Raw genomic sequence first — 12,476 nt, 5'->3', positions numbered from 1 at the left:
GAAAATATAACAATATTCTGAATTTGACAAGCGACATAAGGGATGAGAAGTGAAGTAAAATGTCCATTTCGTTTTTGAAATTAAGAGTGAATGATAATTATTCATTTTTCAAAAACTAAAATAGTTTTTTTCCTCAGTGATCATCTGGAGGACTATTCCTATTTACTTTTGATTAAATATTTCCAGCTCTTACTGTAACTCATGACTCTCTAAAAAATACAATTTTTCTCCAAATATTAGTCTTTCATTCATTTAAATCTACTTATTCATTCTTTGAATAAAGATGACAAAATGACGATTTTTAAAATTGCATAATTAGCTTGAAACATAAAATTCAAATATTTAAATTTCTCAAATATGTATCCACAGTCAATAAGAAAGATCCAAGTCCAAACATTTAAATTGCCCTCTCAAGAACCTCTTCGAGATCACCTAAAATACTATTCCTGTTTAATTTCTCCTAAAAATTCAATTTTCCTAAAAAAACTTTTTTCTCACGGTTACTTCATCGATTTTAGACGTGGATCATCCAATATCAGAAAAATTAGTTAATACCCTGATCCATACCTAAAATTAATTCAAATGTTACGTTGTATCCACAGCCAACAAGAAAGATCCCCTTCCAAAACCCCTCAAAATACCAAGAAACCCCTAAAAATTCTCTCCAAACCCAAACATTTCAATTCCTCCCTCGAAAACCTCCCTCTTCAACTAATCCCTCAAACCCCTCAACATGCCGCCCAATCCCTGAAGACTGACCCCCCGATAACTCCCTCGCCTGCAATCCCCTCATTAAATATCTCCATCAATCCCAATCCCCCAATTCTCGAAGAATGACAATCCCACCAGCTGGAGCAACAACACCCCCCGACAACAATCAAAAACCCCTCGACTCCGCCAGCGCCAAATGCCAGCCTTGGTCTTGTCCATGGGATATACCCAGCAAGAGGGATATCATGCCCACCGTAAATTACGAAAAAGAGTGTCAAGTCGGTGTAGGAATGTGGCACTTCAAAATGGCTGCCAGTTACTTTAGTAATTTACGGCCGTATCTTTCTTTGTTGTCGATCGTACAATTTACTATCCGATTAACACTCACTGGGCTAAATTAATTGACAAGTTTATTAGTTTATTGTGTGATTGACGTTTGATATTTGAACGTTAAATTCATCGTGAATACACGGGAAAACGTAATATGCTCGGTTAACTTATTTCAACACACACATACACACACGTACTGTTCCATACCACTGGGGCATCGGTTTTCAGTTTCTTATTTAAGTTGTGAATAAGCTGCACGTCTTATTTATTCGTATTTATTGGGATTGGGGGGCCAGGATTGGTGAGTTATTCGTTACCTGTGAGTGTTATCAGTGCCCGAGGGATGAGTGCTACCACGGGGATTTGTGAATTGTGCTGTACGTGGGATTAGGTTAAGTTCCCTGGACTGGGGATCGTCCTGGTTGTCTTGTGATGGATTTAACTGGATAACAACTGGTGCTGTCAAATTTTGTGAGTATTCGGGGGGTCCCTGGGGGTTCACTGGGGCTCAGGGGCGGGGGAGGCAATTGTCAATTTGTGTTGACAGAGATCATGAGCAAGATCTTTCGTCTTCGAGTTTTGGAGTAGAGGCAATTGTTGGGGGGATAGAGGGGTCATCGAGGCTCGAGGGATCCGGAAGAAAAATTTATGGGGAATAGCGAAATGGTGAGAAAATGGCAACACTTGAGGGAAGAAAAATCGCAGGTGTTCTGTGAGGAATAGTTTTTGGAGCTCTTTAGAGGCAGGGCTAAATAATAGATAATTAGGTGAACATTGAATGGGAATTTTATTCAGTGGCTTGAGATTATTGGAATTATCATGGGGAGAACGTTGTTTTGGGGGAGGATGTGGTATTTATCCACTTTTTGTTGTGGAAAAAATTAAATGGCCTTTCTACCCATTTTATTTCACTATTTTAGTGGGTGGGAAATGGTGAATTTTTAGTTTTGATGGATTCGTTGGGGTTTCTAGGGGTTCACTGGGACACAGAGGTCTGAAAATCAATTGTCAATTTCTGTTTACTAAGCTCAAGAACAATAACCTTGATCTTCAGGTCGTTGGGGTAGAGTTAATTCTTGGGATGATATTTAGACTGTTGGGTTTATTTCGTTTTGATAGGATCGAGGCTCGAAAAATTCGGGAGAAGAAATTTGTGTGATCGAAATATTGACGAAAAGGCCACATCTAAGGGGATAAAAATCACAAGTGATCTATAAGGAGCGGTTTTTGGATTTTGTTCGAGACAGGATTTGATTTTATTAGATAAAAAGTGAAGGGAAATTTCATCCAATGGGGTGTGATGATTGGAATTCTCACGGAGATGGATAAAATGAGAAGCTCGATTCTTCCTAATTTATTTCACTATTTTAGTGGCTGCGAAATGGGGAATTTTTATTTTTGATGGATTCATTGGGTTTTCTAGGGGTTTAATTGAGTACATGGGTTTGAAAATCAGTTGTTAATTTGTGTTTACAGAGCTCACGAATTAGATCATTCATCTTCAAGTCGTCGGGGTAGTCCATTGTTGGGGAAATATTTGGAGTGTTGACTTTATTTCGTTTTAATGGAGGAGGTCATCGTGGTTGCAAGGATTCGGGGGAGATATTGATGTGAAAGCACATCGAAATGTCGACGAAGAGTCCACATCTGCGGGAATAAGAATCACAAGTGTTCTGTAAGGAATAGTTGTTAGATTTTTTTTGAGGCAGGGTTGAATACTATTAGATGAACATTGAATGGGTTTGATGATTGGAATTATTTCTACTCTTTTTTTATTCATTTCATTTCGTTTTTTTTTATTTGGAATTGAGTATTCAATTTTTTAAAATGAAATTTCGTTTATTTTCACTGCAGAGGAAGATTTTTTTCTTACGAAATGTTCTTTACCAATAATTACAGAGGAAATTTATATTTTTTAAACAATTTAACATGAACATTCAATATTCCATAAAAAATATTCGTCTGTTCGTGTCTTATTCCTCAATGAAAACCTGAACAGTCCAAGAATTTTAAGGATTCGTCATCAGCAAATTCATACAGAAATTCATATAGAAACCATAATAAACAATTGGGCAAATCCATTTTTCATAAATGAGTATTATTATTCTTAATAAATTAGCAATTTGCTTCCGAATGAGTTCTCTTTTTCTAATTCTCATTTCACAATCTCCTCCTTTTATTTTCTCATGTCAATGGTGTCAATGCCAATTGATATTAATGAGTAGAGCTGATTAAAGTCGACATTGCTGAAAAAATTCATGAAATTCGATTGATTTCTTATACCAAAATTCAAATAAAAATGAAGAAAAATACCACATGCATACAAACATGCAGACATCGTCTAAAATTTAGTTACCCTACCACAAAAACTTAGAAACTTAAATTAGACCAATTATAAAGCTTCCATTCAGCATAAAAAACAATTCCATCCATAAATAAATTCCACATAAAAAATAATTTCCACTGGTCCCCTAAAAACGTCGCCTTATCCCCAATAACCCATCACTTCCCATTCACCTTAAAAAACCCCTCAATTCCAACTAAATCCAACGAAAAATGCGAATAGTATTCGACCCAGTCCTCCCACCCCCTCAAAAAAAAAAATTCACTCAACTCAAACTTCCAGGTAGATTAATGCTGCTGCTCAATTGGAGCTAGGTCCCAGAAGACCTAGCATGGGCCACTATGAATCCATCCGCTGTCAGCAAGTCAAGCACTCGCGGCTCTGGATATCATCAGAAGGCACTAGCTGAAATCCGAAATTCCCTGCTGCCCTTCGCCAACAGTGGTGGCACAGGAGAAGTTGGCTCCAGTGCAGCGAGTACAATATCAACCCTCTCAACAACCAGTGGTGTGAGTTCAGCCTCTGGCCTCAGTGGTTTATCAGGTGCCTCAGGCTCCCTAGTAGACAAACCCGAGCAGCGTCAAGCCCTCTCGCAGCTCCTGGCCATGGGTTACCCGGAGGAGATAGGCCTGCGCGCCCTGAAGATGGCAGGATGGCGCCTGGACGCAGCGATAGAGTTCCTGAAGCAAGCCCAGGGGGAGTCCCTCAACGGTCTGGGTAAACTCAACTCAAAACTCATAAGAAAACCCAGTTTAGAACGAGAACTGTCACTCCAGAGGGGCTCCCCAGCCCTCGACTCTGGGGCTGGGAGCTCTCGATCAGACAGCCCAAGACTCACTGAGCTCAGTCCCCACCCACAGCTGAGTCGCCAGTACTCCCCCAACAGTTTTGTGGAGCGTGAACCTCCACCACCACCTCCACCTCGTTGCTCATCGACTCCACCGCCCCCTCCGCCCCCTCATGCCCCCTACAGCCAGCCCAATGTCCCCTCGAACATGCAGCAGATGCTGAAGAGAATGTCACCAGCTCCGGTGGTGCCCAGCAGAGCACCTCCAACCACTTCAGCATCGACAACAACGTCTGGTAATGCACCCCAGAGAGGCACAAGCCCAGTGGCCACTGCCACCAGCACATCCAATGGCAGACAACCGATGATCGTTCAGAATGGGCCTCAGGTCCAGCAGCAGTTGTCACAGCAGATGCAGGCACTGAGCATTTATCAGTCCAGCAACAGCAGCTCGAGTGCTCAGGTGGAGCCCCCACCACCTTATCCCATTGTTCCATCGTCGTCGTCAGGGACTGTCCAGCCACCCTCGTACTCTGCGTCCATGCAGAATCGTCAGAGCCCAACGCAGTCGCAGCAGGATTACAGGAAGAGCCCCTCGTCGGGGATCTACTCGGGGCCCACGTCCGCTGGCTCACCCTCGCCCATTACTGTGTCCACTGGGCCTAGCAATACTCAGGGCTCCATGGCCAGGCCTACTCCCCTGCAAGCCTGGGGGGCTAGGCAAGCCAAGACTCAGCCTCCTATCATCATGCAGTCGGTCAAGAGCACGCAGGTCCAGAAACCTGTGCTGCAAACCGCCATTGCACCGACGTCACCTCAACCTATTTCAAGTAGTAGCACCCCACCACCACCACCTCCTTCGTATGCTTCGTCCATTCAGCAGAAGCAGCAGCAGTCACAACAATCGCAGGCGCAGCAGGGTCACCAGCAGCAGCAATCACAGCAGTCTCAGCCGCAGCCACAGCAGTCCCATCCCCAAGTCCAGCAGCCCCAGCAGTCCCCGCAGCCGCCACCGCCAGCGTACCCCCCAGTGAACAACAACACCAACAACCAGAGTCTCGGTGTGCCAGTCCCCACGACCGAGCCCCCAAGCTACGCCACAACGATGCAAGCACTCGCTGCCCAACGCAGCATGCACCACCCCCTGCCGCCACCGCCCTACGGCACCCCAACCGAGGACATCACCACGGAAGGTGCCAACGCCCCCAGGTCGTCCCCAGTCGCTCACCATCCCCCACTGCAGAGGAAGTACTCCCCAGTGGAGAGTTGTCAGCAGCACCCTGAGCAGTCCCCCCCACTGCCCCCAACAGCCTCGTCCTCAGTCGCCAACAGAAACCCCAGTAGTCATCCTCCCTCAGACAGTGGCGCCAAAGGACCCTACAAAATAAAACACCAGTCCCCCATTCCCGAGAGAAAGCACATGAGCAAGGAGAAGGAGGAGGAGAGACGAGACTGCAAAGTCAGGAATTATTCCCCTCAGGCATTCAAATTCTTCATGGAGCAGCACGTCGAGAATGTCCTCAAGTCCCACAAGCAGAGGCTCTACAGGCGACTCCAGCTGGAAACGGAAATGGCGAAAATTGGTCTCAGTGCTGAGGCGCAGTGCCAGATGAGGAAGATGCTGTCCCAGAAGGAGTCCAACTACATCAGGCTCAAGAGGGCGAAAATGGACAAGACAATGTTCACAAAGATCAAGGTGATCGGGGTCGGGGCCTTTGGGGAGGTGACACTCGTCCGAAAACTCGACACCAAGAACCAGTTTTACGCGATGAAGACCCTCAGGAAGGCCGATGTTCTCAACAGAAATCAAGTGGCACATGTCAAGGCTGAGAGGGACATTCTGGCTGAGGCTGATAATGAATGGGTTGTCAAGCTTTATTACTCGTTTCAGGATAAGGACAATCTTTATTTCGTCATGGATTATATTCCTGGGGGTGATCTTATGTCGTTGCTCATCAAGTTCATGATCTTTAATGAACCACTTGCCAGGTTTTACATCGCTGAACTCACTTGTGCTGTGGAGAGTGTTCATAAGATGGGATTTATTCATAGGGATATTAAACCTGATAATATTCTTATTGATCGGGATGGACATATCAAACTTACGGATTTTGGACTGTGCACGGGATTCAGGTGGACACATAATTCGAAGTATTATCAGCAGAATGGTGAGCCAATTTTTTCAATTTTTATTTTCATTCATTAGTTAATTTCTAGCGAAAAATTACTCAATATTCTTGTCTGGAATTAATTTATTCAAATGGACTTTGCCTTTTCATAATTTCATTTTAAATTTTTAATAAAAAAATGTCTATGTTTTTGTCTAGAATAAAAATTGATTTGTTCTTTCGTGTTTTGTGAATTAATTAGTTGATTAGACGATTTTACGATGATTTTCAGGCCACAATAAGCAGGATTCAATGGACCCGGCTGACGACTGGAACAACGAGTGTCGTTGCATCCAACTGAAACCCCTAGAGAGAAGACGGCACAGAGAGCACCAGAGGTGTCTCGCCCACTCCCTCGTTGGAACGCCGAATTACATTGCTCCTGAGGTCCTCCTGCGCACTGGGTACACCCAGCTGTGTGACTGGTGGAGTGTCGGGGTGATTCTCTACGAAATGCTCGTAGGATCGCCTCCATTTTATGCCAATACACCGGCAGAGACTCAGTACAAGGTGAAATACTATTAAGAAAATTTTTTATTTCAACTATTTCTCTTCTTTTTTTTTTCAATTCTAGACATTTTGCAATGATTTGCGATGATTTCATCTTTTCAATCGTTAAAAGACATTTTCAGAGTCGAGAATTAATGAAAATTAATGAATTAATGATATTTACAGTCTTTTTTCATAAAGTTTAATTAAAAAATTCACTAATTGGAAATTTAAACATTTGGGCGACTCAGGCCTCATTTTAAAGCTCTAAAAAATACCTTGAAATTAAAAAAAAAAGAAAATTCCACTCTGTCGTTCTTAAATTATTGAAGATTAAAGACGAACTCGATTTTCCATTCTCAATCATTCGATTTAATTAGGTTAATTCATCGTTTTTTTGATTTAACACTCAGGTCATCAATTGGGAGACGACTCTCCACATCCCGAAGCAAGCGAACCTCTCTCCAGACAGCATGGACCTGATCCTGAAGTTGTGCACGAATGCCGACAGGCGATTGGGAAAAAACGCTGACGAAGTGAAGAACCATCCCTTCTTCGGTAGCATAGACTTCGACAAGGGTCTGCGTCGACAAGTTGCCCCTTACATACCCCGCATCCAGGACCCCACAGACACCAGCAATTTCGACCCAGTGGATCCTGACAAATTGAGAAATTCCGAGGCCTCTGACTCCGACAAATCCGGTGAATTGCTCGACAATGGAAAGCCCTTTCACGGTTTCTTTGAATTCACATTCAGGCGATTTTTCGATGACGGGGGAGGCCCGGCATATCCTAGTCGAATTAGTCTTGACGATAATGACAATCAGGGACCGGTCTATGTATGACATTAGGCCATGTCCGGGCAAGGCCCAACTACGAGCTCATAGCTATGACCGCTTTCACTCTCTCGTATTTTCCATTCTTTCTAGATTCTTTTCTGTCGTGCATCTTATTTAATTTCGTGCGTTTTTGGGAAGAAAAGTCAGTTTTGAGGGCGATGGTTTTACGGTAATGCCAGTGGTTTCTAGGAGTTTGAGAGGGCAGTTTGTGTGGGGATATGATTCTTTTTTTGATTTTTTAGACAGTCATTTGGGGGCAGGTGCACTGGTGGAAAGCTATTCCTGAAATTTCAAGGATAGAGTTTTGAAGCTTTCAATAATGAATGTTTACATGAAATTTAGGGATTTTGGATAGTGATAAATTAATTACTGGAAGTTCCAATGAAATTGAAGTTTCCAGGTACATAGGAGCAATTCTATTGAATTTGAAATGTGAATAACAAATTACATGAGCTTTTGAATCGTAAATTTAATTCAAATTCCTTGAATTTCAGGGGAATTCTGACAGTTCGGACGTTTTTTGAAAAAAAAAAAAGATGGAAATTTTGGCTAGGGGGGACATTGTGATAATTGTGAGTTTGAGAGTTCAGTTAATGCGCAGATATCAATCTTTTTTGGATTTTTTTATTTAGTTATTTGTGGAGCAGTTGTGCTGTTGAAAAGTTATTTCTGAAATTTCAAGGAAAAAATTTGAAAATGTTCAATTGTGAATTTTTGAATAAAATTTGGGGACGTGCTGGTAGGGATGAATCAGTTAATTACTGAAAGTTGCAATGAAATTGCAATTTTCAGGTGCATGGGACAATGAAAATGACTGACAATTGTGGAAAATCTATTTTTTTTAATTTTCCACATGAATAACGAATTACATGAACCTTTAAGTCATAAATTCAGTTCAAATTCACGGCATTGAAAATGCAAATTCAATTATAACTTGAATTTCAAGAGAACTCTGACAGTGTGAATCTACCACAAAAATATAATCTCCAAAATTCTTCGTTTCAATTACAAAAAATGTGAATATTCCACTCACAAAATTCACAAACCTCGAGCAATCCCCCCGAAAGAAATCCCCCCACACGATGAATATGGGAACGAGAAAATAGAAGAAGTACTGTGATATTGCCAATAATTAGAATAATGTGGCTTACGAAAGAAGAAAAAGAAACTCCCGGTTCGTTATTTGAATCATATCATTACCTCCAGCATCAAACGACGAAACACCAACTCGTTGACTAATCGATTTATTCCCGAATCTATCGACTAGTCACCAGAAGACAAAAATCTCTCTCACAACTGTATTGTTACTATTTTTCGAGTGAATGTAATGTGTTCAGTAATGGGATGTTTTCCCCCTGAAACACGAAGAAGCGTCACTTTCACGAGGAATACTCCCTTCAATAGTCTAAGTGTCATTTACCAATTTATCATGTATACATTCGCTGCCTCTCCCCCCCCCCTATCTCTCACCCAACTACTTATCCTAGAATTAAGTATTCTGTCCCCTAGGGCGTGCCAAGGCTGCAATCAGATGAAAACACGATAGAAAAAAAATATATATATTAAATAAATTATTTGTCATTAGGTAGAATGGAAAAAAGTACTAGTGCTTTGCGAAAAAAAATTGGAGTTCGTTTGGCAACGAGATAATATAAATTATACATAATTTCTCCTCGATGTGTACAAATGTGAGATTCAATTAGGAAATTACGAATTGATAGTGTTGCCTTTTATCGAAGTGCCTTCAACTTTTTAAAAGTCTTTGAGGGGCCTTAAATATTCATTTGATATTTTGCCTGAGAAAAAAAATTTATTTAACCGAGGTAATTATCGAAGACTAATTGCAATGTATGTACTATGTACAGAGTTTATGATCCATAGGTGATGTCTGAGTGTGAATGAAGTGTATATTAAACGCTTGGAATATACCGGTGCGTGAGGGGGTGATGAAAATTGTGCCTTAACAATGATTATTCTCTTTCTTTCGTATTTTTTGTTCGTCTCCTCACGCAATGCGATACGAATAACCGAGGAATCGAGTCTCACGAGTCAGCAAAAAATGTCAGTTAATGCTCATTATTTTTCATGCGATTTTTTTAATGTAAATTTTTACGAGATTCACCGAATCAAGTCGATGGAGTGGTTATCCCCCCCTTTTTTATCTTCTATTTAATTGCTTTAAGATGATTATCGATATCTTCATCATTATTATGGCTTATGGTTATCATTATTAGTAATATTATTATTTTGTTTTATTTTTCATTGATCAATGCGTACCAAAGGACTCTGCAATGATCGAATGTGCATTTTTATTTTGGTGTTGAGGGGCATAAAGGATGAAGAACAAAGTTAAGGAGTAGGTGCGTTGGCAGTGTTTAATTCGAGGGAATGTTTTTTTTTACTGCAATTTATTGTGGAGGAATCATTGAAACTTTTGTTTATCTAGTCCAGAAAAAAAATAATGGAACAAATATATTGGGTGGGTTTAGGGTCGAGAGTCGGGTAAATTGTGAGGAGTAAATTATTAATGGGGGAGTGAAGCAATCCGTATACCTTCAACACCTGAATTAAGATAACAGAAATGGTAATTTCATCAGTTTCACAGCTCAGTTTATCGTGTGACATCAGCAAACTGTTCAACATAATCATTTTTTTTTTCATAGACACTACAAGAGAAGTAAACTCTGTTTAAAGGAAATAACTGTTGACGAGAAGGGAAAGCCTCATTGTAACGAAGGCAGATCTGTTTAGTTTTATGTTTCCTCCCTCGTATTCCCCCCTCCCCCTTTCTTTTTAAGAGAAACACTTGTAAATTTTATATTTAATTTTAATACCCTTCATCCCGTACCAGTTTTATGTTATTTTATCTTGGGCCTCGATTTATTTTTCCCATGAGTTGAAATTTATTCCCCCCCCCCCCCATTTGTAATTATGTTTGCAAAATACAGAATCATCATGATAATGGTTAGTTTTTATTTAAGGTATAATATATTATGGAAACAAAACTTATGTACATATATTCGAGTGTGTGTTCTAAATTAAAAATATTCTTTAATGCTTATGTGGAGTTTTATTCATTGAGTGGGAGAGTGTTAGGTAAAATTGAAATTTTGGGGAGTTTAGGAGGGAATTGAATTTTAATTGAGGGGGAAATTTGAAAAATGGAAAATTTCACTGACGATTTCTAGGAAGTGAATATTTTTGAAATGCAGACGAAATTTCCGCAAATTACTTGCATTTTCAATAAAAAATTTAATATTCTGGACTGACTTTTCTGTTAATCAAAAATTTAAGAATAGATTTACCTGAAATTTCTTAATTTTTATAGTTTTTATTAATTTTATCAACAAATTGTGAAATTTCAATGACAAGACACCTTGAAATTTTAGAGGTACTGTCACTTTATAAAAATTTTCGAAAAGTGGAAAATTCAGTAGAAAATTTATAACAAAAAAAAATGAAAAAATTCATGGAATTTCGAATTTCACTAATAATTCAATGAAATTCAAATTTTTTATGCAACAGAAACCCGAAAATCCCCGAATCTACTTGAATTTAAAATAAAAACACTAAAAATTCAAGAAACTGAAAATGACTAACTAAAAATTCTTCATATAAATTTCCTCAATTTCTATTAATTCAAAAATTCCCCAGTGTGTCACAGTTTTCTCAGTTTCCCATTCAAAATTCCTGGAATCTACGGAAATGGGCGGGAACTTGCGAATTTCTCGCCCCATTCTCTTCCCTAAAATATGACAATGCTTGAAGACTCAGACAGAGGCCCACCAACTCGCCCCTCACATCAATTGTTAATCAATTTGCACAATTGAAAAATAAAAATGATTATAAATTTTCCCTGATAAGAGGGACTTGTCGCAGCTGATGAGAATCAAGCTTTATCAGGTTTTCCCCCACCCAGAGCCCACCCGTTCGATATATTTACATATACGAATGCATAACAATCAGCATTTACCAAAGAACAATCGGAATACCCTCAGAATCTCCAGAATTTCGACCCCAACTCCACTGAATCCTCAATTACTCAACATAAAATAGCGAAAATGAATCGAATAATGAAAGCTCTGTCGAGTAAAGAGACTCGAGAATATTTCCTGAGGTAAGACAATTCACACGATTCAATTCAATTAATTATTTCAATTAAGTCCCAGGGCTTTTTAAATTATTCGTTTCTGTTTTTTTAAGCACACACTTCTGGGGCCCAGTGGCAAATTGGGGAATCCCCATAGCAGCTATTGCTGATATCAATCGAGACCCCAATTTTATCAGTGGGAAGATGACTGTTGGTTAGTTCAATCAGATGTTCAACGTCTTGTAATTCGACTTAATTAATTCTCCTATTTAATGAATTCTTTTCTTTCAGCACTTTGTTTATACTCTGCCATGTTCATGCGGTTCTCCCTGAGAGTTCAGCCCAGGAATCTTCTCCTCTTCGCCTGCCATTTCACCAATGAGGGGGCACAGCTGACGCAGCTGTACAGATTTATCAATTATCATTACTTGGGGGGGAAGAAGGACGAGGAGAAAGAGTGATGAGATGGGGGATTCGGTTATCTGGCAATTGCCACTGTCATGCACCACCTCGATGCACTTCTGGGCATCGAATGTTTCAAAGTTAGACGGTTTTGTAAATATATACAAATGTTCAATATTTATTTTGTATTTATTTTGTTTTGAATTACTGATTTGACATCACTTTTGAAAGTTTTTTAATGGAATTTCCAGTAGACTTCTAGGAAATTTTCATTGGAAGAAAAGAGTTCCACTGAAATTTCAAGGATTTTTTTTGT

The 12,476-nt window shown here is 40.0% G+C and overlaps 2 protein-coding genes across 2 annotated transcripts; both read left to right on the top strand.

Moving 5' to 3' along the window:
• Window positions 1-1,018: 1,018 nt before the first annotated feature.
• On the top strand, window positions 1,019-10,728 carry LOC107040286 (serine/threonine-protein kinase Warts). The gene is made up of 5 exons (XM_015260311.1): window positions 1,019-1,512; window positions 2,518-2,716; window positions 3,668-6,340; window positions 6,573-6,850; window positions 7,243-10,728. The coding sequence occupies exons 3-5, from the start codon at window positions 3,727-3,729 to the stop codon at window positions 7,672-7,674; spliced, it is 3,324 nt and encodes a 1,107-aa protein (XP_015115797.1). The 5' UTR covers window positions 1,019-1,512; window positions 2,518-2,716; window positions 3,668-3,726; the 3' UTR covers window positions 7,675-10,728.
• An 842-nt stretch (window positions 10,729-11,570) lies between these two features.
• On the top strand, window positions 11,571-12,341 carry LOC107040245 (mitochondrial pyruvate carrier 1). Its single transcript, XM_015260246.2, has 3 exons — window positions 11,571-11,785; window positions 11,872-11,972; window positions 12,050-12,341. The coding sequence occupies exons 1-3, from the start codon at window positions 11,730-11,732 to the stop codon at window positions 12,217-12,219; spliced, it is 327 nt and encodes a 108-aa protein (XP_015115732.1). The 5' UTR covers window positions 11,571-11,729; the 3' UTR covers window positions 12,220-12,341.
• The last annotated feature ends 135 nt before the right edge of the window (window positions 12,342-12,476 follow it).

This window comes from Diachasma alloeum, unplaced genomic scaffold, assembly GCF_001412515.2.
Source record: "Diachasma alloeum isolate Michigan unplaced genomic scaffold, Dall2.0 Dall_scaffold_00326, whole genome shotgun sequence".
NCBI lineage: Eukaryota > Metazoa > Arthropoda > Insecta > Hymenoptera > Braconidae > Diachasma > Diachasma alloeum.
The sequence above is the reverse complement of the archived record's forward strand: the minus strand, read 5'-3'. Positions and strand labels throughout refer to the sequence as shown.

What these genes read in the sequence shown, in the direction of transcription:
- LOC107040245 (XM_015260246.2), top strand. Translation starts at nt 11,730, where the DNA reads ATGAATCGAATAATGAAAGCTCTGTCGAGTAAAGAGACTCGAGAATAT. An exon ending in ACTCGAGAATATTTCCTGAG is followed by an intron (nt 11,786 to 11,871) that starts GTAAGACAATTC and finishes TGTTTTTTTAAG; the next exon opens with CACACACTTCTGGGGCCCAG. An exon ending in CAGTGGGAAGATGACTGTTG is followed by an intron (nt 11,973 to 12,049) that starts GTTAGTTCAATC and finishes CTTTTCTTTCAG; the next exon opens with CACTTTGTTTATACTCTGCC.
- LOC107040286 (XM_015260311.1), top strand. Translation starts at nt 3,727, where the DNA reads ATGAATCCATCCGCTGTCAGCAAGTCAAGCACTCGCGGCTCTGGATAT. An exon ending in GAAGTATTATCAGCAGAATG is followed by an intron (nt 6,341 to 6,572) that starts GTGAGCCAATTT and finishes GATGATTTTCAG; the next exon opens with GCCACAATAAGCAGGATTCA. An exon ending in CGGCAGAGACTCAGTACAAG is followed by an intron (nt 6,851 to 7,242) that starts GTGAAATACTAT and finishes TTTAACACTCAG; the next exon opens with GTCATCAATTGGGAGACGAC.